The sequence below is a fragment of the Rhagoletis pomonella genome, unplaced genomic scaffold, assembly GCF_013731165.1.
Source record: "Rhagoletis pomonella isolate Grant_MI unplaced genomic scaffold, Rhpom_1.0 Rhpom_scaffold_00772, whole genome shotgun sequence".
Taxonomy (NCBI): domain Eukaryota; kingdom Metazoa; phylum Arthropoda; class Insecta; order Diptera; family Tephritidae; genus Rhagoletis; species Rhagoletis pomonella.
The window spans coordinates 27,127-55,005 of NW_023459326.1; the positions used below are offsets into that span (position 1 = coordinate 27,127).

The window sequence follows — 27,879 nt, forward strand, 5'->3', positions numbered from 1 at the left end:
TTGGAGCTATTGGTCGCAATTAGCGGAAGATTTCGAAATCTGTGCATAACGGTAAACACCCAATTGTCAAGTGTCCAGTGGGAGTTAAAGAATTTTTGTGGAAGGCGAAGGATGCTGAAAATGTTTGAATGATTTATAAAAGTCTATCATCGCCGGAGTTATTAAATACGAAGTGCCAAATATACTACATACATACATATGTACATACATATTTATATGATTAATTGAAGCTTGACTTCCATGCCAAATGCAACACTGTCTTGCAATAAAAAAAATTGTGTGCCAAAACAACTCAGTGTGCGTTTTCAAGTCCGACGGTATAACAAAGCTAGAGCAAATGCAAATGCAAATGCAAATGTGAAAGCAGAGAAAATAAATATTTTAACCTGGCGTTAGTTTGAGTGAAGTGTTTTTGAAGCAATTAGAAAAGTTGGGAAAGTGTTAAGTATCTGACAAATAATTTGCATTGCATTCCAAATGTCAAGTCAGCTTGAAAGCAAGAAAAGTGTTTGAGTGCAAATAAATGTGGAATCGTAAGTGAATAGCCTTGAAAATCGAAGGTCTTTGAAATTTGTGTATCCAAATAAATAGATGAACGCTTATTCGCTTTCACAAGGACCTGGATTACCTTGTAAAGCCACTACCGAAGGATTATCGCACACTTCAGATCAGGTAATGTATTGCGAAAAGTATAAAAAATTTACAACAATTTAATATGTTTACTGTGACTACCGAAATCGAATAAAATTACTACTTTAATAACTACAATATACAGTTTCAAAGCGCAAGCCTTTCCTCTGACACTACTAGTACACTAGTAGTATTATCAAAAAAAAAACAAATTGTTGTCATCATCATATCTTTTCATAATAATTTGTACCTCCTCTAATACACTCACACACTTCGCCAACTAAGTATTTAGCCCAAATAATGCAGCAGATTGAAATCCACAAGCGTAACAGTTTTGTGATGACGACGCCTTCGGGAAATCTTAGTGAAGTGGAAATAATGGTGATGTTTCTCCCTCCTCCCCTTTCATGCCTGTTATACCGTTGCTTTTGTATTTCTCCCGCTGGTTCTTTTGTTTTATTTGAAAGAAAATGGACTGCGTGCCTTTATATGTTTCCTTCCATTCTGTATTTCCCTTTATCCTTTCCACTGTTTCCATTTTGTGTCTGAGCTGCAATGAACCATGGAGTGTCCAAGTGCTGTGCAATATTCGCCAACAATTTATGCTTATTGGTTCTAAGTGGCAAAAACTGCTTACAAACAAAAAATTGATGCTGTCGCAAGCGAAATTGCTTTGATATTCGTTTTTTTTTCCAATCTCTTGTGCTGAGCTGACTTCTTTCGTTTATACTTTCATTGGCATGCAATCATAAGAGTTTTATTTCTACTCCGGGTATTGCGCTCTCACGAAAAGGACCTTAATGCCGAGTTGATTATAACCCATGTATGACCTTGCAAGCATGGAAATGCGTGTGATATGTTTGGCTGTGTACATGTGTATGTATGAAGTTTTTATATCGTAATTGACCGTGTGCGTACTATTTTTATTTCTTTCATCTCATTTACCTATCACTAAATATCAGCAAGAAAATATCAAATGTCATTTCTCGAAAAAGCTATCCAAGCATAAAGATTTGCTTTTAGATAGACATTGCATGCTATTCCTACCTTCTAGACTAGGTTGTGCTCTATCGACGAAAGTTTAAAGAGCTTTCTAGTCTTAGTTGGTTTAATATTCATCCATTAGTCTCCTTAAATTAATTCTATATGCTTTCAAGACACCCAAGTTCTGATTAAAAAAAAAAAATGTTTTTCTTCATCTGTCACATATTTTGGTGGTTAAATCTATATATTAGCAAAAAATTCGTCAACTGCCAAACCACGGAGGCATTTTCGAGAAGAACCTCAAGGCAGCAATTGATGAAAATTATTTTTACTAAACTTGCCTATTAACAGATGTGTGTCGACAAGAGCAGTGTTGCATTGGAAGTTGGTACATAGGGTATATAAAAATCCACTGACTTATCAAACCGACCTCGAACTCAAACTTATATTTACTTATAGAACACATTTTTGTTAAATAAAAAATATCAATTTTTTTTTTTGCGAAATCTAAAAGCCAACTCGAAATAAACAGAAAAAGCTTATAAAAACCATATGTATCGCTGCGAAAGCCGCTGTAGTCGAATGGTAAGATGAGAGACTACCACCCAATTGAACCCGGGTTCGGTTGCTCCAATTAATATAAAAGGGTTTGTCTTCTGGCGACCACCGTTAGAGAGATAATGACAGTTCTTAAAAATCAGAGCTGCTCAGAAAAATTAGAACTGAAGCAGAAATATTTATATGAACCTGATTTTTGGGGTAATATGGATATGTGCTTATATTTTTCATTCAGTTTGCACCAATCAAATAAAGTGCAGAATAATAATTTTAACCAGGTAGCCTAATAAAAAAGAAGGTGTGAATAGCTACTTATTATATTTTGGCATTGCGCATGAAGAGTTGAATCTAAAGGCTGGTTTTTACTATGTGAAATTCAGTGGCATTTGTCGTCAAAAAGAAAACACATTGTCAAATGAGATCAAAAAGCGGTCGATTGATTTGGATCAGGATAGGTCTTTAGTCGTGTACACACGCTTCGAAATCGGCTAACTGTCAGTTTTTGGCCCATAATGATATTATGGCAAAGGTATGGATAAAGGAGATAAAGTTGTGTCAAAATATGTCGGCAAATTTTGGTGTCAAAATATGACATAGTTAAAACCAGTCTTATGGCATGGGAGATAATATTCTGTTATATCGGCGCAAAGGTGAAAATACATAGTATGTACTCTTATATGACTAGTCAACCCATCCATCAATACCATCTATCTCCACATCAATATGGAGAATCCTGCTTTGTAGCTTGTAAAAATAAGAAACATAAAATTATTCTCTGCTATAAGTGGGCAAATTTATTATTAAAAAAATGTTTATTACTTTGTCCGGAACAATCATAAAAAATATTTTAAAATGCTCACGTAAGATATCCTAATGAACTGGTTGCTGGCTGTTCCGATGGATGTTCCACGGTTTGAAGAGTTTTCAGGTTAACAGCAACTACTTACTATGCCTAACTGCGCATACTATAGTTCCGTATACGGAATAGCGAATTGGGGCTGCGAAATCGACATCGATTTTTGCAAGTAATTTATGTATCGAGGCAAAATCTAGAGCTCAGAACATCGAGTGGTTGTGCGTTGATGAATGCACTGAGCAAACAAGTCTTTTCTTTGGCGCCACTAAATTAAACCTGAGGAAAAATACCAAAAAAATGTGGATTACGATAGTGTGCACATTTTTAGTTCCACCAGATTCCTTTGTCGTGGCGTTTTCAGGAGCATTTATGTAATTTTCCGTTAGTAGACGCTGAATGATTCATCGTAAAATTAAGAGCGTTGATTACGCACTACCTTAAACATCCTTTTCAAATGCGTCTTTTCTCTTTTGCAAAATACGATGGGCTGTTTTAGTAGCAATTGGCCGGCTCACAGTGGTCTGTAATGAAAAAGTGGGGTACAAAATAGCGTAGAGCTTCGAATTCTTAACCGATTTGATAAGCGGTGGTAAACATTTCCTTCCACATACATATATACAATGTGCTCGAAATGTCAACAAAAAAAAAAAAACTATTTAAAATCGATGAGATTTCTTAGCTTCTTGTAACTTGCACTAAGACGTAATACGCTAAAAAACTCCATAGCTAAAATTATTGTAAATATAAAAAATTTTAAATTTTGGTGAAAATTTATTTATAACGTTTGAAATTTTTTGTACATTTTTTTCGTTTTGGGGTAACCCTATAATTGGGGGCACAATAGACCTACCCTAACCCTATAATTGTAATTATAAAAATAAGAATTTTTTATTTGATTACCGTTTAAAAATTTTCGTATTTAAATCAAGTGAAAAATTAATATTTTCATTATACATACACTACACATAATGGAATGATGACACTGTTTGTATATGCACTTCTGAAGGGAGGTCTGCGGCGATACATTTGCATTTGTATCGTCGAATTAAAAATTGAAAAAAAAGGTGTTGCTTATATATTATTCGATAAAAAGGCTTTTTTCTATTAATGGATACCGTTAGGCTGACGAGTTTCTGTTTAAAAAAAAAAAACTTTTCATAAAACTATATTCAGAATTGGCGTTGAAGTACAGGTGTGTCCCTTTGATACGAGTATAGATATTGCGATTTTTAAAATGGTGGTATCGTAGTTATGTGAATATGCATACATATATACACACATTGGTGTGCTTTTACTTATACAACGTCTTTCAATGCAATTTTACCCAACTAAATAAATGTTCCCAGTTGAACTGTTCACCTATTTTTTTTAAATACATATTTATATTCAAATTGAATTTTCTGTTGCTAATTTCGTTTTTTACCTCTCACACTAACTATTCAACAATTCTATTCCTTTCTTGTTCACAGACGCGTGTACCACCAAGCAGCACTCGCAATACGCCATAGCATCTTCTCACCGGAGTCCAATACTTAAGACCGTTGCATAGAGAACGGCGACTTTATCGACAAACGCAGCGCCGTGTTTTATAAACTGGCGAGAAAGTTTGCGCAGCACGTACAAAAGGACGGACGCACGCATTCGCCGCATACGCCACAACACCATTGCCGAAAACGAAACGAGTGTATAACGAACTTGGAAACTTTTCTAGAATACTCAGTGCATCAGTCGTTTTTTTTTTTTTTTTTTTTTTCATTTTCGTTCGCCTGACTCAAAAAACATTAACAAAATAGAGGGTAATAGAAAAAAAAGTAACGCCCTGCACTGCAGTTGTTGCGCTTGTTGTTAGTGGTGGTGCCATTGTCGCGCGCATTACAGCGTTGAAAACTTTATCTCAACTGGCACAGCCATCATTGGGGTGGAGGAGTTGCGCAACGTACGCGCACCGCGCCAACGACCTTGCAACACTAATGTGGCGCGCACTTTGTGTGGTTTTTTTTTGTAATTTCCTTCTAACAGAAATGGGGGCAACAATGTACGCGGCACTTCAAGCAAGTTGTGTGAGTTCATAAACTGTAGGCGAAACGAGTAGGGTGGAACTGCAAAAGAATAAATTAAGGCGAGAGCAGCTGGGCAACAAAAAGCAAGTTTAAGTGGTTTTTCAAAGCAAAATGGCAAGGTGGTTATTGGTAAACAGTAGTATATTAGCCGGTATATGGCTGTGTGCAACGTTGCTGTTGCAGGCAAGGCATGGCGACACAGCGCCCACTCACCATTTGACGGTCAGCGTTGAGGGCAATACACCCACGCTGATAGTAACGTCGGCGGAAATTGGCATCACGCCAAGAACACTGCACGCCAGCACGAGCACCACGGCGGCTGCAAAAGCCACGACTGCCAAGGTTGAGGCGGCTGCAAGCGCAATCACAGAGCGCCGTAACATTGATGAGCTCGGCAGCAAAGGAAATGTGCCGAAACTGAAAGGCAAATCATATAAATTACATTATGGAAAAAAATGGCAACACGCGGCCAAGGAGAGGGAGAAAGGTAAGGTGAGGGTATTGAAGACACAGGTCGCATCCATGAGTTCAACGGAAGCGCCTATTGCAGGCTCCACAACAGTTTTGCCTAGTCGATTGGTCGAAACTATAACCACAAGCACCGATATACCTATACTTACCACACACACTACAAACCCGACTACAGTTGAGAGTGAACAGCACTTTGAGCAAAGTACAGAAGTCGCGACTACAGTCACAGCAAATATCGCAAAGTCAAGCGAGGGCGCATTGCCCTCAGAAAGCGTTATCGTCACCAACGCGCCATCGCTAGTTGGCAGCCATCGCAACGCACTCAACGGCGACGACAACGACAACGACGACGAGGTAAGCACGCCGGGCGCCATTGTGTCTGCGGCAACTGGCAACTTGCCACGATCCACGGAGGCGGCAACAGCAGTCACCTTGGCACCTACGAATGCTGCAGTCAGCAGGATTACAGCGGGAAGCCCCATTGAGAAGTCAGGTGCGGCTGCGGAGCTAAAAAGCTTCCGGGGTAGTGGCACGGAAGTAGACGACAAGAGAGCCGCAGAAGAACTGACTGCAACGACCGCATTTATGGAGTTACATGACACCACAGCAGCGTCAACTACTAAAGAAATATCCATACCGGCACCAAGAACAGCAGCACCAAATACAACAGCAGCAACTACATCAGCATTGGCAGTTACGACAAAGCCAATCTCGGCGACTACAGCAAATGCGCCGATGATTGCAATCCAAATTGAAACGTTGCCAAAGGCGATAACGGCAACGATAAAAGCAACAGAACAAATAACTACAGCAGCCGCAACAGCTACAAGCGCACTTCCTACCAACAACACCAAGCATCAAACAGCAAAAACAATGCCAACAACAACCATCGAATTTCCGATAGCTGATGAAGTTGCTGGTGTCAGTCAAAGTACTTCGACAGTACCAACATCATACAACGGTAATTCTGTCACCGTCAGCGCAATAATGGAAATGAGCTCCGTCATCGTTGGCGATAATCTGCCTCAAACGCCCATTCCACCAGCGCGCAACACAACCGCTGCAATAAGGCTACCCAAGATGAACGTCAGCACGGCGACAACCAGTGTGGACATGCTGCAAGAGGCAACTACTTCAATTTCAACTACGACTAAAAAACCTGAACACCCATCTGTTGGTACAACAAAAAGTGTGCAGACAATCCAAACAACAGCGGAGGTAAGCACGGACAGCGGCATCATTTTTATTGACGATGTGTCTGATAACCGCGAAGCCAAGCGAAACGAGTCGGAGGGAGAGCTACAAAACGATGAAGCCAATATTGGCAGACACGGCGACGTAAAGGATACCAGCAGAGGCACAGACGCAAACAATTCAGGTACGAGCGATAGTGATGGCATCATAAAACTTATTGACTTGGAAAAACATGATTTAAAATCGATTTCGAAGGCGAAAAAATTACGCAACGGCAGCAAGAGTGGCGATGTTGACGCCGCGGACGATGATGATGGCCATGATGGTGTCAAGAAAACAAGAAAGAAGCAACTAACCGATAAACATTACTTGCTCGTGCCTGATCTCAGTGTGAGCGAGGAATTTCATGTTGAAAATATGACCGCCCCCGGGACAATAAAAACATCGCTTGTTGACACTGTGGATGATTTAAAGAGCGCAAACAAAGCCACCGAAAATGGCAATAACGGCGGAAGTGATGTGTTGACGAAAACAATGCCGAACATTGGCGTGAAAAATATTTCCACTAGCAGCACACCAGCACCAACGTCTGCATCCGCACCACACCAAAGAGCAAATATAGAAAACTCTACGGCAGCCACACCCACGCTAAGACCAGTACACAATGGCTATTTGGGTCCCATTCTCATGGAGGAGATGCGGTTTACGGTTAAGCACGCAAACCTGAAACCACAACAACACCACGAGTCCACCATAGAATCACAACTGCGTGACGGCCGCATTGTGGAGATCCTTGCGCCCACCGCACTGGTGGAGCAAACCACTGCTGCGCCGGCGATGACATTGAATAGAGCGGTGAAAAGCGATCCAATAAGCGCAACAACTTCAACGCCAGCGCCTGTTTCAACCACTTTTGTACACGTACCTTCGGAAAAGAGTACACCCATGTTTTCTACGACTGTGTTCCAGGTTCCAGAGACATTGATCAGCACCACACGTCTGCCGTTGAGCACGAAAACCACGCACGGAGGTGAGGAAAAAACATCAAAACTATCGCAACATAAGCAGAAGCAGCAACAGTCGCGAGCATTTTCCAGCACTCCCAAGAGGTTGGGCGATGAGCGAACGGAGTCAAAAATATCTGACATTCAAGTGGAAGTCTACGATTCCACAGTGGACTCCATTGTATCATCCACAAATTTCAAGGATAGCGATGGCTTTTACGCCCTACCACTGGAAGCTGAGGCGGATGCACACGGCGGCACAACTAAGCCACCAGCTGCGCCGCAGGAACGCTTCACCCAATATGTAGTGGACAGGGCCGACTATGCCACACAGGAGTCAAGTGTGGCCCCACATTTAAGTGTGGCCTTCGGTAAGCCCGAACCAGCAGCAATCGAGATACATATTAACGTATCTGAGGGCATCGGCAATGAGAGCGAAGATTTAGAATTTTCATATCGGCAGCCAGATTACACAGGCAGCAGCTCAAGAACCAACCCCATAGATGAACTGATGGCCAAAACCGCTAAAGCTATTTCGATGAAGCCACTTTCTTCGGGCAGCAATGATTCCGCTGCTCGAGAAAACGTTCAACGTGGCGATGAGATTTTAGTTGTAGAGATAATCGATACCGGCGACAATAGCACTGAGGGTGCGGTTAGTGCTGAAAATGCCAATCCGATATTTACATTTCGCTCAGATTCCGATTCGGATATTGAGCTGAAGGATATCAAATACTTTCCACCTGAGGTCAAAGTGAAACCGCCACAAATGTCCGACGAACTCTTCTTGGCAGACCTAAAGCGAGAGAATGCGCTGCCAAAACCACCTTTGCCCCCACCTCCTCCGCCGCGTAAGCCGACCATAGATCGCGACTCGGACACAATTTTTTACATTTCCAACACCGAAGTAAAGGTGGGCGAGTCTCTACCCACCGCAAATACAGATTATGAGCAACAACAACAGCAGCAACAGTTGCGGAAAACCAGATTGGAAAATCAATTCTTTCCGGCAAACTACTTAGCCAGCACACGTCCGAACGCTGCCAGCATGGACGAACGGTTGTCGCTGTCACCGCAACAGCATCACTATGAAGAAGACATAATTCTTTCGCCACTACGCAACACCGCCGATTCACTTAAGATATTTCGCAATCAAGGCGATGAGGCACCCCCTTTAGACGTTACCTACATTGCCGAGTCGGTGGTGGAAGTGGAGCAGTCCTCAGGTGCTGGTCCCACAACCACATTTTCAGCGGCTGCAGCGCCCTCACTGACGCCAGACGTCATCATACAGCCAGCCATATTGCCAGAAATGTCGATTGGTGTGCCAGTGATAGGTGAGCTGCCGCCGCAAATTGAACTCAAGGAAATCGATTTCATGCCCGACGAAGCAAACCAGCCGCACTCAGGCATGTACGAGAACAACATGCTGGAGGAAAATGGCAATGGAAATGGCAATGACGTCGACAGACTCGTGGAGTCTTCCGTACAGTATGGTGGCGATCTGATAGACGAGAGCGCCGGCGGTGGAGGCTTTGATGGAGTCGAGGGTTCTTATCCGTTTGGCAATCCAGCAGCACTGCACAACAACAAAGCCCACCATGCAGCCGACTATGCGCACTTCACGGTGAACCATGGCATAAGTAATCTGCGAAAGGATGAGCTGAGCGCTGATGTGGCGGGCTCCGGTGAGATGCTGGCGGCGGGCCAAACAGCCGCAGCGATGCTAAATGCCATGGAGAACGGTGAACTAAAGGAGTTACTAGCTCGTAGCGGCAACGATACGTACCCTTTGTCGATGCTTGCGAATGCCAGTTACGCTGGAGCATCCACTGAGCGTATGAGCAATGCCACCGCCTACTCGGTGTTGGAGGAACCGAATGCAATCGAGTTGGGTAAGTTGAAAACAAGCATGAATACCTATGTACAAATATGTACATAAATAAAAACATACATACATATGTAAATATTAATTTCTTTGAAGACCCCTCTTAGTTGACTTTAAAAATTAATCTCTCTTTGCAGTATTTAAAAATCATAATACGCTGGTACTTGGAGTTTTCATTGTACTGCTGCCGGTTGTACTGACTGTCTCACTGACTTGTGCCATGTGGTAAGCATAGAGCGAAAAGCCTTTTGTTATATTCTATTCATTATTTCAGTATATTTGAGATGAAGTACAGCGAGTTATACAAAGTGGTTGCATTTTTTCTAAGTCAAATGTTCTAAGAAACAGACTAATTTGGTGGGGTTCCAGAGTAAACATGCATGTGTATGTATATGTATACAAATGTGTAGGACAGAAGGATTTTTAGAATGTAAAATGGCAATATAACGTATGCGGAATGAAATGTGGACAATTTCTATGCAGACTTTAAAAAAAAAATCCGATAAACACAAGAGTCAAACTAAATTAATTTACTGCACAATTTTGCCTCTTGCTCTAACTAGCGGTGAAGTTCGGGTAGTCAAAAGGTCGGGAAGGTGAAAGCCCACAAAGCTATGGGATTCGGCGGAATATGCATGCTCATACTGAAACATTTGGGTCCTGCAGGAGTTATTTATTTTACCAAGGTCCTCACCCTGCCAATGGCCACTCTCGTCACTCCAGACATCTTTCAAATGGGGAGAGTGGTCCTACTGCTCAAAAGGGAAAACCAGCCAACAAAGCAGAGTCTTATGGTCCGACAACCCTCCTTCTCCCGGTACCGAACACACTAGAGGCCTCGCTACTCCCCCATTATACGAACCACCTCATCCCTGCGAAGCATCAGTATGGTTTACGTAAAGTGCACCATCCCTGCAAGAGAACATTTCTAGTAGCGTTAGATATGTCAAAGGCGTTTGACACCGTCAGTCACTCCACGCCACTAGAAGACATAGAGGTTTTCTCTCTCCCACAAAGACTCAAACGGTGGTCAGCGAATCATCTGAGTGGTCGACACTCCCAGGAAATAAAACGGGGGGTTCCACAGGGTGGTGTCCTTTCTCCACTACTTTAATATTTCTAAGCTCCCTCAACCACCAGACGGAGTACCAATTGTCTCTTATGCTGCGAATGGAATTGATGACTTGTGCTCGAAAGTAAACGGTTACCTCTCCGAGCATTCTCACTTCTTCACTGCAAGGAGCCTAACTCTCCCCCCTACAAAATCCTCAGCTGCCCTCTTCACCACCTGGACGAAGGAGGTCAGATTGCAGCTGGGTATTCACGTCGATGACGAACCAAGTCCGATGGAAAGTGACCAGATGTCTTCTGATATCGTCACAACACCACTTGCATGACGAAGCGCAAATGTTCCCCTTTAAGTGGCACAACACAATGCTCTGCAACCAATACTTAGTAGGGAGCCACAGACGTGGACAGCCGAACAGACACTTGCTTACAGCGGAGCCCTCGCCAAGGCACATCAGAAGGCATCTATACGTACTTACGGGCGAATAGGTTCATAAAGAAAGCTCAGAACCGGACAGCATATCGACAGGCCTCAAGTTACTTAGACTCCAGAACTGACTTGGGCAAGTCCGAGCGTCGTTTGCCAAGGGAGACTCTGACCACATTAGCCCCACTTCGCTCTGGCCACTGCAGCAGGTTGAACTCGTACCAGTGCAAACTGGATACATATGTGCCCAATCAGTGCCCAGCATGCGGAGAGACACCCCACGACTCGAAACATCTCTTCGCATGCGCACTAAACCCCACTCAACTGACGCCTCTGTCCCCATAGACGGACCCTATAGAGGCTGCACGCTTCTTGGGTCTCATGCTAGTTGATCTTGACGACAACGATTCAGGCTCTTGGTGATCTGGGCGGGTTTGTTGTAGCCGCTACATTAAACGTGTTAAATTATACACAATTTTATACACTGAAGATAATGTATTTTGTAAGATAATTATGCCTCCATTTTCGACCAAAACACGTATTTGTCGAAAAATGTAACAACTCGTGAGATTTGCTCATAAAAATAGATGCATACAGTAAAACATTTTTTAATCCTTTAAAGCCTTAAAGCATTTGCAAGTATGTCGCCGCTGTCAATGGTAAAAATAGCCCCAAGCTTCAAACCCTTTTTCCACACTCCAAGATTGATTGCTTTCACTTTCCGGTCTGGGTATTTGGCGCCAGCTCTGTGCACCCTTTCCTTTACGCTTCGTGAGACCGTAACCAATTTGCAGCTGAGCCTTTGGCTAAGCATTGTTACACGTACATAGAAGTATATATGTACAAGTATATGTATGTGGATGATACGCCTGGTTGCTTGTCACAATGCTTCTGCGCCCACAGTCGCATGGCAACCGCGCCAACAGCAGTCAAGTTGTCTGCAACAAATCGCCGATAAGTGCTGAGCAATGTTTTTGATATTCAATCAGGCTGAAGCAAATTACACTTAAACTATTACTTTGACTGGCTGGAGTAGCAATTACTCGCACCTTTTCGCAGGTACGTGTGCTCCTCTTTGCCGTTTCTAAGGCAACTTAAATTGAATAGAGTCAAACAAAAAGGGGCTGGGTCAGCCGTCGAAGAGTATGAAGAATGGCTTGAGCTTTTTAAACTGCTTCAATAGAACTTGTTTACCCACTTTTCTTATCGTTAGTTAAATTCAAATCTTCAGGAGTTCGATAAGGTGCCTTTGAAGGCAGAGTTCACTGCTATGAACTTCTTCTTGTCTTTGGGTTAGCAGAACAGGCCGTGAGACTTCAGCTCAGGCTAGGTTTAGTAGACGTGTGTAAAGACTTAACCGTAGTGAATTTCCTCTGTTAGTGCCAGAAGGAGAAAGACCCCACTAGATCGCCCATTGCACAGTGGTTCAAAACTGTCATTTACTGTTCATAATTCTCCGGAGCCATCATTTTTTAATCAATCTGATAAATGTTTTTTTACGAACGCTTTTAAAATTTTCAACAGGCCAGTTAAGCCCGATTTTTCAATTTTTGTTTGACTATAATTAGCTTTTTTTAGTGCAAAATGTAGTAAACGTAGCAATTTTGAAGAAAAATATTACTTTTTTTCGGTGAATAAATGTTACATAAAAATAACTAGTTGCGAAAACAATTATAGAGTTCCCCCAAAAAGGAAAACAATTTGAAATGTTAAAAAAAACTGTCACCATCTTTTTACCCCAATCATTTCAGCCGAGAATACTTGTTGGAATAGTCCATCGCTAGAAACTCACGAAGTGCATTAATTCCCTAAGTATTCATAGTTGTCCCGTTTGGTCCGTATGTATGGCATACTCGTCAATTTTTCTAGATCGAATGTCCAAGCCGTGTTGGTTTTCTCAACGGCTACTGCCTGGGAAATAAAATAAGAGTGACGAGACGCAGAAAATCTTCTATGCGGCTTTCCCAAATAATTTTCTACTTTATTATTTTGAATCCTAATGCTCTTAGAGAAGCTCGGCTGTCTTACTTATCGAGTCGCGCCTAAAACAATCACGTCTAAAAAAATCGAATCGCTGCTTAAAAGAATCAGTTGCTGTATCTAAAGCGCCGTCATCAGCTTTATCCATCTTCGAGCTGTCGGTATTAATTAGAAATCCTGAAACAGAAGTTCTGAGAGGACATAATTTCGAAAAAAACTGAGAAGGACTATAATAACGCAATTAATTTTTTGTTTAGCATTGAGTTGAGCCTTGTCACTAAAAACTGTTTGTTTATGTCGTCTCCTTCTAAGGACAGGTCCAAGCATATGCGCTTAAATAAGTTCTCAAAACTAAAGTTCGTCTTTTAAAGCGTCATTCGTTTCTGCAATTTCTACCTACGAGTACATACTCATATTTCTAGCAATGCTGCCCAGTTCGTATCGTATTTGACAAATCCGCTCTTTTATCCTAACAAAGCATACTGAATGGCTATGCAATAAATCTCCCTCTTATTTTTCATTTACTACGCAAAGTCGAAATTGCGAGCATCTGCGGGAGCATGTCCTTTCCTTCCGTTGCCTTGGCACTTCGGACAGGTGTGGGAATTGTATAATGACCACAAACAAATGCATGTTAAGACATCTTTTTCGACGAAGACAACAGATAGTGTTGTAAACTAATGCGCTGCTCAACGAAGTTGGGAATGACAGAAATGGGGAAAATAAACCCACAATACTACGCCGTATTAGCCACAACAGCTGGTGGTTGGATAAAAAAAAAAAAAGGTAGAGGAAAGGTATGCGCAAACAAAACAATGTGGTAAGCGGGGGCGCAACTTATGTGGTTCTACTGATTCACTTTAGCTCAGGACAAGCAGAAGAAGGCGATGCGTTGGAAAACGAAAGCGTTAGCGTGAAACAAATGCGACGCCACTTGAGTGACTGATGTTTCTGTAACACACCAGCACAAGTATTTTGCAGTTCCTTATACATGCTATTTGCTTATTGTCAGTATTCATGTGTGAGTGAATTTAATCCAGCGTCTTAGCGCCGTTGCTAAGCTGTGACAATACATATGGGCATTTGACCACGTCGGGTTTCGATGGCATTTCAGGTTTCTTTTTACTGTATAGATGTACATTAGACCGTGCCAGAAAAAAAATTCGCCGGGCACACCTGATTCTAAAGCAGTTTTGCAAGGTAATTTGAAAAAAATAAATAAAAAGTTTTGCAGAATGTAGGGGTCGCCTTTTTATATTTTTCGTCACATTCCAGTGGAATCTTAAAGTGTGAGGAGTGTATCGAGGAAAACATTTTTTTATTCTAAAGTTCATTGACCTCAAGTACCCTGTACTAGCATTTACCCGTCATATATCAATTCGTATCATTTGTAAGATAATTGAAAGAGAGTAAGCGAGATAGTTTAAAAAATTGTGTTTATTCTAGCACGAAAGTCTTAAAAAAAGCTCCCTTGCCAACTTTTATCCTGAAAAGCTCTTTCTATATAAAGCACTTGAACATGTTTAAAAAGGAGATGTATACTATATAATTTTGTTAGCTCTGCTGCAACAATCGCAATGGAAGGGTGAGCAAAACACTGGCCTAACATTCGAGAGATCCGACATCGAATCCTCGGGCAGCGAAATTAATTTTTTGATTAAATCTTTTGTTCTTTTTAACCGATTTCAATAAAGGAGGAGGTTATCAATTCGTCGGAATATTTTTTTGTTTTGTAGTGTCTCGGAGGTGGTCCCTTGATCCGATCATTGGACCATAAAAATATTAACGGAACTCCTAAATTGTTATATGAGATTAGAAGTCGGTTTTGTTTTTTGCTTAAAAATTACTTGCTTAAATTTAACTTTCTTTTAATTGTAAGATTTTATCGATTTAAAGAGAAATTTGGTTTTTCATATTTATTTCATTTATTTTGTAGAAACTTGTTTTATGAATTTTTCCCTTTTTAATGGTTTTGTTTTTCATTTTTAATTAGATTTTCTTTTAACTATTAGATTTTATAGTTTAAACAGACCAATACTTATTTCATTATTTTCATTTAATTTTTAGTAAATGGTTTATTAATTTTTCTTTTTTAGATTTTTACAAAGTTTTTTTATTTACATATTTTTTAATTAAATTTTTTTATTTTAATTTAATTTTTAAACATCTATATTTTCTAATTTTGTTTTAATTTTTTAAATAACATTATTTTAATTTTGAAATGAAAAATTTTTTTATGTCATTTAATTTTTAGGAACTCGTCTTAATCTTTACATTTTCAATATTTTTTTTTTATAACTTACATATTTGATTTATACATTTTTCACGCTTTTTTAACTATTATTTTTTTCTTTTTTTGATTAATTTATTTTTTTTTAATTTTTTGTTTTTATTGTTTTAAAAGGAAAAATATATACTTTTAGTTAAATTTAATTTTTGGAAAACTCACTGCTAAAATACAAACAGAAAAACGCTAGACCTTCTCGTTATGTAGCGGATCTTTTAATAAGTCTTTCGTAGTACAGAAAAGAGCTTTCAAGAGAGTTGCCAGAATTGGCGATTGCCTTACGAAATACTTTTGTCTTTCGAAAGACTGTGATGAGCTGAAAGACAATTACCATAGATAACCCGTAAAGCTCACCAAAAATCATTGAACTTTTGCTAAAGGAGTATCTCGATTATTCCAGTGGAACTATTTGAAAACAATTGTTTGTCACCGAAAAATGTAAAAGGCGGCCCAAGGTTCAGCAAAAAAAAAAAAAAATTTTTCGAAATTGCATTGCAAAAATATTTTAGACTCAGGGGTTTGAAATCGAAACTTTTACGGAACTAGTTCTTGCATTGCCTTATTTTGAAGTTTCAGATATACAACGAATGAGATTAACGGAAGTTACAAAATCGTACATATTATTTCAATACCACCTGCACCTCATACAGGCAATTAATTATCTTAATTTTGTCGTTGTGATACCACAGTCCATGTTCATAATGAATTTCATCAAGTTTTCCATATTAGCTGACTTAGCGTCTCTTGAATAACGCCTCGCGATATCGTGTTATACTATTGCAAAGATTAGGGCATTTATAGAGGACATATATTGGAAATTTGAGGGATGGTCTGTCTGTATTCTTACCTTTCAAGCAATGGAAATTCTACTTCTCCGCGAAAGCACGTATGTATGCAGCTCGTTCGTTTTCGAAGCCACATTTTTTGAGATGTTGTAGGGCTTCCTCGAGTCCCTAATGTGACCCTAATATAAAGAAGTGCCATTACAGGCCTGTTGGTGGAGTTTTCCCACTAATCATCAAAAAGGAAACACCCCAAGTCTGTCTTCTCCCTATTGTACTATGGGCTTGCGCTTGTTACCATATTCTAGAACGTCTATGAGGATCTGGTGGTATTGTTCTCAACCACTGGGTGAAAAGAGGGAAATTTGTAGTATGAGATGGAAAGGCGTAATGCCACATAGCTGCCCCTTTAGGTTGCATATCGCTACCCTATCGAAGAGTTTCCATGTAGGACTTAAGAACTTAAAACTAGGGCACTGCTACCAAAAACTCTTTAAATATGTATATAACTGTTATTTTCCGCCTTAAGCTACTCGTATTAAGCCACGCTATTTGAGCTACTTTAACTTGACACATGGAAAGAATTAAGAAACTCTAAGAACAAAGTAATTTTTTTTTTTTCAATAAACAATTGGTTGAATTCACGTCAAGAATGCGTCTTCGACATTCCAAGGCTCTGAGTACTAAGCACATATGTATGTATGTAAGTGTAACACATGTATTACAGTTAGCCCAAAAAGTCACTTACGAGCACAGTTTGAAGTGAAAAAAATGCCAGTGGTTCCAGTTACGACACCCAAATCAAATTCTAATGACGGTAGTACTGGCTGTGAAAGTTTGAGAGAAAAAGGCTACATAAGCGGCAAAGTTTTAAGAAGATTATAAAATCGCGCTTAGCAGTAGCGTGAGGCATACTAAATATGAAACGAAAAGCAATAAAGTAACAGTAAACGAAAATGCCGCCAAATTGGATTTCAAGCAATGGTTCGCTGCCAGCTATTTGAGGTTGTAAATTGAATCAGTAAATGGGCAAACTTTTGATGTCAAGCCAACTTTTGGCATTCACATTTGTTGTGCGCCATACGAAACGCAAGTGCAGCAGATTATAGCACCGAATGAATAAATTATCTCAAGAAATGTGACACTTGACTGCGGTGTTTTTGGAATTCTTAAATTTGTGTTGTAAAATTGTAAAGCTTCTGGGATTTTAACAGTAAAATGCCATGATTATTGCTGTAGGCACTACTGTTTGGCAGGGACATTTCAAAATTGCAAATAGATATATTAAAAATCGCACTCAACATTTTGCCAAAGTATGAGTATGTAAGAAATTGGGCCAGGGTTGGTTGGCCCAAAAGGCTCCTTACGTACATATTTTAACGGCTGCTTAGATGCTCAGCTCGTCTTAAATCTACATGAATTATTGTGACATGAGCGCAGATCTTCCACCACTTCTCGCTTGACGCTAACATATAGTCTGGTATGCCGATATCCTGTACCATGCTTCGTGACTCAGAGGCGTATCGGGAGCAGGAGAACATTATGTGTTCCGTTATTTTCTCTTATTCCTATGCCGAAATTTATTCAGATACTCACGATAAGAACCGTTGCTCGAGAGAAACTGGCTTAGATGAAAACTACACTCTCAGTGAGACTTATTCAGCCGTGTTTCAATGTCAGAGATGAGCTTGTGGGTCCACCTCCCTTTTCAGAGTCGTCCCATCGTTTCTGCCAGATTACCATAGAACGACACCTTTCTTCTCTGGCTATTGTCTTTCGCGTTAGACCATTGCTGTCCTCAGACAGGTGATTATATATTCTTTTCATCTCTTGTGCGATAATGTCTACTGGGACCAGCGATTACAAAGGATGCTTCGTCAGAAATTGTGCGGAATCCGCAAACAGCTCTCAGTGCACTTAAGCGATACACGGTTGTTGGTTTCTGTGCATAACATTTTACCTTCACTACTTCGTCACAAATCGGAGGTAGGACGTACTTCAGAAGGCCGTTTGGAGAGTTTTTTTTAATACCTCTGTGCACAAGTGTGCGCGGATTTACTAATTAATCGCATTTTGATTGCATTGTCTTCGACTTTTGACTAATTGAGCCACTTATTTAATTGTATTTACAGCATAGATGTTTCACTTAATATTTTAATTTAAACTAAATTACATATTCTTTGCACAGGTACCTCTATGGAAAGTTCTATGGCTCACCAAATATTCGCGATGCAAATCAGGCCAATGGGAGCGTTACAAATGACAAGAAAAATGGAGATGGCGAAAATTCCCAGGAAGAGGTATGTAGTGAATACTCGTCGGCTAAAAGTCTTAATTAAACATTACAAGATATAAAGTACACTTAAATCAATAGGGGCTTACAGTTGTTACATACATTATTACAAAAATATTAGTAGGTGGTTGTGGCTCACCTTAAATTCATTCCTAGCCTAAGTTGTGCAAAATAAAATAAAATAAAATTCACAAATAAGACTGCAAAGTGCGATGAAAATTTAAATTTTCATCAACTTCGCTCACTAATACTTATATGTATATATGTATGTTAGTATGTCTACCATTATACCTGTGTATATATAATTCAAAAGTCAAAAGTCGGGGTGTTTTGGTTTTTGTGTTTTCCACGCCATGTTGGCACTCCCTTCGACTCCAGCATGCTTATTTGATTCTTCTTGTTCCGCCATAATCTGACAGCTGGTTGGAGGCTGAAACTTTAATTAAAACGGAGATAGAAAATGCCACCAAAGTGTGGTGCAGACGTGCACAAGCAAAGCTAGTACTTCCAGTCAGGGTAAGCAACGGACACATTCACACACACACACACACACACACACAGGAAGTGTTTGCAACATGTCTCATACAACTCGCAAATTAAATCTCCGTTTCGGTCTGATTGCAAGTTCGTGAGAGCCGCTGTTGGCAGATCGGCGCTGGCTGCCGCAACCAGACACCATTTCATTGTAAGCATCTGGCGGTTTTACTTGACATTTGCTGTTTGAAAGCTCCCTCGGACGTTCAGCAGCCCACCACCACTCACCTCACTAATTTTTGGCTGTTGTTATTATTGTAGCGGCTTTAACTCACTCCGTTTGTTTACGCTCTTAGTCTTTGATTTTGCTACGACCACATTTTAATTTCTAGCAAATTTGATGGTTACTCCTACTTTTGGAGGGGACAACAGTTAGTTGCCATACTTGCCTTTACTTCACCGCAAACATTCTGTTTACGCTGCAGTTTTCAGGTTTTCATAAGTTTTTCACTGCGGTCTAGATATTTTGCAACAAATTGGCCAGGAACACTGTCACGCACGTAGAAAATATTTAAGGGATGAGTTCTATACATATGTATGCATTTTTATGAGTCTTTCCATAATAATCATACAACATTGAAAATTAGTACAGAAGTACAGCTAAAAGAGTGGATCTGCAGTGTGTTGTAATAAATCCTATGCCTTTTGTTGTCATGCCCACTGAAATTTAAGTTTGTTTGAGATTTCAAAGGTAATATTTCTTTGAAAGAGCTTTTGGCCTGTCTGTTTCCTTTGCATTTTGTCTAGGATGCCGCTTTCCTATACTATACGAACTGGCAAAAGTTGAGCTGCTTTTCTTCGCAGAGCATGCTCGAGTCTAAGTTGAGTGCGGTCAGCTAAACTGTACCACGAAAATTTCACCGAATCACGGATTTTGAAAAAAAATCATTATTTATTTGACACTCTTGCAGATACATTTTCGTACCCCATCATTCATTTCACGTATGTATAATTGTTGTAAATTACTGTCTTTTCAATAATTATATTTTTTTGACAGTAATTTTCTTTAAAAAGGAAAAAATTTTGATCCCTCTAATTTTAAAAGTAATTTCATAGCTGAACATAATTATTTTATCCAGCGAGATCTCCTTCTTAAAAACTTTAAACACCATTTTCATCTATTTCGGTAACTGTTCTCGTTCTCGAGATACATATTAAATTTTGTCTCGAAAAAGTTCATTTTCCAAATTGTGCGGCATTGAAGGATAAGCATTTCGGCTTTTTTGCCCCTTCGCTAAATAGATCAACGCAATTGTCCCGCGTTTTTGGCGGCGACTTCACCATAAGAGGTTGCGGTAGCTGAATGTCGCACAAAGTTTACTTTGGTATAACTCCATTCTGATTTCTTACCGACTGGTTCTGATGTTTTAGACGGTGAGTTTATCGTGAGTGATAGGAATAGGTAATAATTTCAGTACTAGTTGTGAATTCAAAATGTGCGGCAGTTCCTAGCGCAATTCAGCCCTCGTCTTTACTCATCTCCCACGAAAGCATACGATTCCCTGAAACACTTTTCCTCATTCTTAAGAGTGTATTTTCAAGTTATTTATACATATGGAAACAAATCGTTTCGGATTCGTTCCTGTTGGAAAATTATTGAAAATTTTGCAAAATTATTAATTTTTGCCAAATTTTTAATGTGCGACTCACTTTCAGCCAGTGAGTCTGGCAGTTTGTACTTTATAACGTTAAAAGTGAATTTTTAATCTAAATATATCTTAACATCTGTCAAATTTCTGTTGTAACTTTGCCCCATTTTCTCATGCTGGCACCTTGCTGTCGTAACATTCCAATCAATTTGTTCCTAATGTTAATGGCACGGTAAAATGAAAATTGAGTTGTCAAACTACGAAATGATAGTTGGTGGTAAGAAATTCGGTAAGACAGATATGTCTTACCAGTGGAAACTAGAATGTGTAGATTTGGTGTTACGAATGCGAAGTCTTAATTAAATGGATTGTAATGAACGTGAATTTGCCTAACGTGCATTAACGTAGTAACCAATTTCGTATTATATATCACTTTCACATTATAACATTACTCTAAACATTTGTGCATCATTCTTGCAGTTCTACCGTTTAACGGCGAAAACCATGCCATTCATCTTCATCTATTTTCTCTGTACGTTCTAGTCTAACATCGACACAGCGACTTCAATTCCAAAACAACATTTGCCGTCCGTCACCGAGAATGTCACCAACGGAAGCTGCCTCAAAGCAATGACCAACTCGCATTCCGGCGAGTGCAATATCACGAAACCGTCCAGCTATCCAACAAACAACATTTTGTGCAATGGTGTTAGTGGTGCTGCTACAGTTTTCAGTGTCGATGAGAGGGCGTTGCTGTCATCCGAGACTTCGGTTGCAACCCCTTCCTTAACCTCAATAGCATCGCCACTAAATCTAGACAACAACAATAAGTTGAAAATTCAAGCCAATCTGTCCAACAACTCCGTCCAAGAGAACTTTACACGTCCTAATGGTTCTGTCACGAAGATGACTTTGAAAAACAATCACTTGATCGTTGAGACTGAAGAGCGACACGTAAGTGCTCGATGTTGAACATTGAACGTTGAACGTTGAAAGTTATTTGGTGTTGAGTGTTGAGTGTTAAGTGCTCAGTATTGGGCACTTTTAAATGCAGTTGTTGGTGTTGTTGTCGTTGTGCTTGTGTTTAGGTGATGGGCGAAAATAAGGATTTGTGGGGTTTATTTGCCAATTGACAGTCGATTGGCATAGACAAAGGCCCATTTACAGCACCTACACATACACATGCACGCACACTCGCCCACTCGCCCACCTAAATACTTAAACACTCAAACGGTTCAACGTTCGCCTGCTTGTTTAACTTCTTCTTCTAAATACTTCTTCTGCACTTTTTCTTATTTGTTTGCTCTTCTTTGTCGTTAGTTATTGTACTCGTAGTCATTGTTATTCTTACCTTTCTGGGTACTCTATTTGTCGTTGTTGTTTGCTTGCTCTTGTTGTTGTATTTATACATATACATACCTTTATATTCGTACTTGTTCTTGTTCTTGTTCTTGTTGTTGTCGATGTCTTTGCCGTTAATTTCGTTGTTGACATTCAAAGTCCTTTTTGTCGCCTCAAATATTCTCTATCCATCACTGTATCCGGCTATCTGCACGTATGTACATACGTTCATACATATTATCATTCATACGTGTACAAACATGCGAACATTGCTGGTGGAAATGTATTTGGGTGAGGGTAGCCACCCTGCAAAGCACCATATACTCCAACTCTGCATTACATCGTAGTAGCACAAAAGTACTCCAAAGGATTACTCCATGAAACACCTACCTCTCGGCAACACAGCCTAATAAACATCGTGTATGGATTACGATCAAGGCATATTCAACAAGGTAGAAGTGACAATTCAGTCGAGCTCTCTCATACCTGACTGTAATGTCAAAAAAATGTAAACAAAGAAATTAACCCTTTGTTATGCATTTACCATATTTGATAGAACTCAACATCTTTGAAATGAAAGTTTTTGTAAATATGAAAATATTTAAAATCTCGTTAGAATCAGCTTCATTTAATTTAATGAATTTTCGGTTTAATGTAAATGTGGAAATGCATTCTTACACAAAATTACACACTAAATGAAACACACTCATTTATAAAACCGTTTTGACAATTTTCTTGCTTTTACTATCCCAATGTTTTTGAGCATTTATTTTTTTATTCAAATACTTAATTCTAAAGAATATTAAAAAAAGTTTGATTCTTCTAAATTTACATCAGAACTTAACTTCAATAATTTAGATATTAAATTTTTGCTATTCGAAATTTCCTTTCCATTAAATTTATTAAAAATTACTTTCAGTTTCTTTATGTCAACAAGGAATACTGATTTAGGTTTTATCAGACCAATCTTTGAAATTTAGCCTTTCTATGTATGTATATGAAAGGGAAATTGTCTTTTCATATTCAGTATGATAAATCCTGCACCTGGGACCAAACGCGTCCACTTAGAAATACTCGGCTGCGATAGGCAACAAATAAAGTCACGACCACACGTGAAGAGTCACCTAATGAAACATCGCAGCAATTTGCCCACCGTTGTCGATTCCCTTGACATTTCGAAGGTTTAAAATAACGCACAACTTTGTTGTCCAGGCTCTTGACAAACACAACGCACCGCTCGCAATTCCTTTTCATTTTATTATGTATTTAAAATCAGTCGCACAGCTCATAATTGAAAATGTATATAAAGAAAAAATTTTGAATTGTATAGGGTTAAGAATTGACATTTCTGTCGCAGTTCAAAAGAGAGAAATGTCGAATCACTTCTACCTTGTTATACCTTGATTACGATCGCGAAAACACGAGCATTGGTCGGGTAGAGAGTTGGTCCGCTACTGCCTTACAGAGGAGAACTTAGTAAGTACTCCAATATGGCACAAATAGACCACATAGTCTAACGATTTTTGGAGGGCAGTGCCTTACATGTTTATTATTTCTTGAAGCTAAATTTTAATACATACTTGTTAGTGTGCTGCCAATACATACATGTAAATATTCTGTATCCTGTGCCACCACCTTCTTGTGTGTACTTGTTCCATACTCACATTCAAAGTTAATCTATACTCTTTTGAATATATATAAATACCTATGTATTTAAATGTTTAGCGAGTTTATCCGTGGAGAATTAAAACAACACAGGGATAACGAGGTCACACAACTACATCTTTTGACAGCCTGGGTATTAGGAAACAATAGCGAGAGCAAAGTATTCATTGGAAGGGTTTGACAGAATACGGATTGAAAAAGTTTGAAATAGAAACCCTGCCGAAGATATACCTACATATGTACGTACGTAGATAGCTATATATATGTAGAAAAAAGTAAACGAAAATTATCAAACTAAGTATGCATAGTTTTTTTATATTTTCATTATTATTAGTATTAAATACCTACTTGAATTGAATTTCAATTTCAAACAAATGTTCGCCGTTCCTAAAAGCAGCCAATATCGATTTGTTTTAATACACTCCGTTGCATAATTATAAATCCAGTACAAACGTCTTTGAAACAACCGTCACAAGCAAGTTAGGGCAAAACTTTCTCTTGTAACTATTGCTTGGTAAAAGCTCTCTTCAAATAGAGTGTTACGTTTTTATATAGTCATAACTTAATTTAGAGGAAATGAAAAAATCTAAAAATAACTTGTTGCAAAACTATGAATCCAAAAATGAAATCCCAATAAAAAGAGTAGAACATGCAAATGTGTCTTTCTAATACTAAAGCTGTGGTCCATTGAATTTAACTAATTGAAATATGAGCCCACCATACTTAAATACAATGTCTTCATTAAAGCAGCATCCAATTTATGCCAATTGGCGATTATCAGCATAAACTGTCCTTGCTAGTACTTCCCCCACATTTTTCGTTGGGATGAGGTCAGGAGAGCGCAAGCGTCCAAACATTGTTGGTTTCCAACCAGCATTTTTTCTCCCCAGCAGCATGAATTGCAGCTTTGTCCTGTTGAAAAATCCAATATCTTTCATTGCGCTCAATAAATGGCTTGAAAATGCTCAGCTGAATGTCAACATAGTCTCAACTCTTCATTTTGTTTGAGTAGAAGGGCACCTCAAGAGTACAATGGGATGTTATTGCACCGCACGCCATCACATTTCTGCAACCGCTTTAAAAAGTAAAACGAAATATTTGTCAATATTATTGTGGTGTATTAATATGTATGTATTTCAATATTGTTATTGTCCCTATTAATTGTGGTACAAAGCTCAATAAAAATATTCAAATAAAATTAAACAGTTTTTTTTTTAAGAGTAGCACATTTCGCTGCTTTTGAACTGATGGGTATTTAATTAGATACTATTGGACTGGCTCGTTTTTGGCCACAAAGATCTAGGAAGGAACTATAAATTTGGTTCACTAGTTCGGTGTTTTCCCGCAAGGTATGCAGAAACCAGGGATGTAATAAAATATGTTTAAAAGACTTTATCCAGGATGTTTGAAATGATGAAAAGGAAAATTTGTAAGCGACTATGCGCCCTTCACTTTTTTCTGTTATTTAAAAACATCCGACATTTCATGGCCATGAAAGGCATAAAAACTCCTCCGCACTATACCCGAAAATTTAAAGCGGGCCAATCGTTGTGGACATAGGACTTTTCTGTAAAAATTTGTAGCGGCTTCTAAAGGAACTTGCGTTTTTATAATTTTTTCCAACGTGGTCATAATAAGATTCTATATTCATATATGCATCAGCTTATTATTAAAGTTTTAAAACTGCATTTTGTCAACCAAAAATGGTAAATTGATTGACTATATTAAGCGTTTGGCCGATCCTCTTCCCCTGTTTGTGGTGTATAAGTTCCCGCATTTTCGATTATCTTTTTTTTCCGATCGTAGCGGTCGCCATTTGTAATTTCCCGTCATATCTTTGGCATTTACAGTCGGATCTTAAAGTATGATACATCGAAGCTTTTTTGTCCCAATGAGAAAATTTTTTGGCTCCCAAAGTTCTCCGAAAATCATTAAACTTTTGCAAAGGAAGTATTTTGATTATTCCAGTAGAACAATTTAAAAGCAATGTTATTGACGAATGAAGGCGTCACCGAATTTTTTTCCCCGAAATTGCCTTGCAAAATTCTTGATACTCAAGGATGCACGGCCAACTTTTTTTGTTTGCTTGTAAGGTGTTATGGTCTAATGAACATTCACACGTGAAAATTTCTTATTATTCATCTTGTAACTGCCAATTTGTTTATGTACATAACTTCTTCTGTCTGCAAACACTTTAGTTGTATATTTTGTGATTGCATGTACATATTTGCATTGTGACTCCCTAAAACGAATTATGCGATTTACATAAAATAATCCCTTCTTTTATTTTCTTCTTCAACTTCTAGGATATATCGCGCGTCGCTCGTGAAACTACAATGCATTACAATACCTCCGATAAGGATGGCGTATTTGTTGTAGAAGTTGCGCGCGGCGTCGACTCCAAAAGCATTCCAAACAGCCCAACCACCGAAGAACTACGTCCCATCTATGAAACACCACCACCAGCTGCAGCTGCGGCCGCGACCTCTTTTCGATCAGACGATGAAAAGATTTTGAGAAATCACGATGAGATACAAATCCACCAACCACCAGCAGAAACTCTGCACCATCAACTACCGAGCTACGCAGAAGAAATGCCCGAACGCAGTTTACATCAAATCGTCGAATTAGAAGAACCCGCTATTTCACCACATTCGTTTAGAGATGAGAAGAAAGTCAACCTCGTACGCAATTCCAATACCGGTCTTTCGCAGTCCGATTTAAGTTCCACATCTTCGGCTGGTTCAAACAAGAGATACTCGTATGGCAATCAGGAGTTGTACACCATAGAGACGACGTCATATGCCTCGCCATCGACATCCGCAAACTTGCCGCTTTTACCTTCGAATTCACACAACGCCGCCGACGATGATGATCGCCGATCGGAGAATGGACACAGTCTTGAGCATTCACCTGCTACTCAGGGCAATAGTTCAACAGCCACAGCCAACGACAGCGCCGCTCACAATGAGCTGTGCAAGCATGAGCAAGGAAATGAGCAGATAATAAAGGAGAAGGATATAAATTCCTCTCAGCAGAGTGAGAGCGACCCTCAGCAAGGAAACGTTGCGACAGAAATTGAATTGTTCAATGAAGAGGTGTCGACAAAGCAAGAATGTGAGGTGGCTATTATAAATGAAGTTAAGGAAACAGAAAATGTCCAGACAAATGTTGTGACTGAGAAAGAGCCTCAAGATGTAGAAACAAAAGACCCAGTAGAAACTGTACAAAATGAAATAGAAAGTGTTTTCGCAAATGTGCAGATAAGCACAGAGAGTGTAGAGCATATTGACAACAATAATTCACCAGAATGTGTGGACAAGAAGCCAGAGTTGCCAGTCCCCAATGGCACTGACGACAACAAGGAATGTGTAGAAGAGTTGTCTGACCACAGTGATGCTGTCGATACCACTGTACTGCACATCTCCAGCCTTACAGAACAGCAGATAATTTCTGAAGATAATCTCATAAGTGGGGACAATGAAAGTCCACCCACGTTCCCACAAACTATAGTTGGCAATTATGGCTACGATAGCATCATTAGCCTACCAGATCCACCATCCACAGAGGAAATAAAACAACTTGGTGACTTTGCTGGTATTGAGAGCAGTCAATTAGACTCGCTTCCACCTCCATCACCTCCACCACCACCTATTTTGACCGACTTAAATGACAACAACACGAATAGTATGGAAGAGAAAACACCCACCACTAACGCATCGACCACCGAAGCAGAGTCCACAACGACACAATTAAAGTTGAAGGAGCTATTACACAACAATCTTGCAGATTCGACTGCAACTAACCAACTCACAAATGGAAATGGAAATGGTCATGACGCCACAAATGGAAATATAGCAGAGAATGCCACAGCAGAATTCGATTTAAATGGCTACGAATTGCACAATGGACATGCAGCTGCTGAGCAGTTGTTGGCAGAACATTTAGAGCTCAGTCCAGTTGCAGCCCACAACGCCGAAGGTGGCGCGCCCACTGGTAGGGTGCCTCAAACTCCACTTACACCACCAGAATCGCCACCGCTCTCCTCACCCGTGCACTACACCAACAGCGTGGGTGCCATTAACGGAATGAATGGGGTCAACAGAGGCATTTGCGGCGGTCCGATGCCCGTTGCCGTGGACGTAAATGGCAGTTAATATGAATGCTGAGCAGCAGTTATTTTATGCAGGCCATGAGCTGAGAGACTCTTCAGTTCAGTGATAATTGGCTTGCGCAAGTGAAATGAAGGTGTAGAAAATCTAACGGTT

General features: G+C 39.6%; 2 protein-coding genes across 2 annotated transcripts; both read left to right on the forward strand.

The window, feature by feature from the left end:
• On the forward strand, positions 1-27,818 carry LOC118751537. Its single transcript, XM_036486367.1, has 5 exons — positions 1-672; positions 4,498-9,652; positions 9,783-9,870; positions 18,378-18,489; positions 25,918-27,818. The coding sequence occupies exons 2-5, from the start codon at positions 5,200-5,202 to the stop codon at positions 27,766-27,768; spliced, it is 6,504 nt and encodes a 2,167-aa protein (XP_036342260.1). The 5' UTR covers positions 1-672; positions 4,498-5,199; the 3' UTR covers positions 27,769-27,818.
• On the forward strand, positions 21,135-21,713 carry LOC118751536. The gene has a single exon (XM_036486366.1). It carries the CDS (start codon positions 21,236-21,238, stop codon positions 21,575-21,577), a length of 342 nt encoding a protein of 113 aa, XP_036342259.1. The 5' UTR covers positions 21,135-21,235; the 3' UTR covers positions 21,578-21,713.
• Positions 27,819-27,879: the final 61 nt, after the last annotated feature.

Bases quoted from the DNA above. Each gene is read 5' to 3' on its own strand.
- LOC118751537 (XM_036486367.1), top strand. From the start codon at position 5,200: ATGGCAAGGTGGTTATTGGTAAACAGTAGTATATTAGCCGGTATATGG. The intron at 9,653-9,782 runs GTAAGTTGAAAA...CTCTCTTTGCAG, and splicing joins ACCGAATGCAATCGAGTTGG to TATTTAAAAATCATAATACG. The intron at 9,871-18,377 runs GTAAGCATAGAG...TTCTTTGCACAG, and splicing joins TCACTGACTTGTGCCATGTG to GTACCTCTATGGAAAGTTCT.
- LOC118751536 (XM_036486366.1), top strand. From the start codon at position 21,236: ATGACCAACTCGCATTCCGGCGAGTGCAATATCACGAAACCGTCCAGC.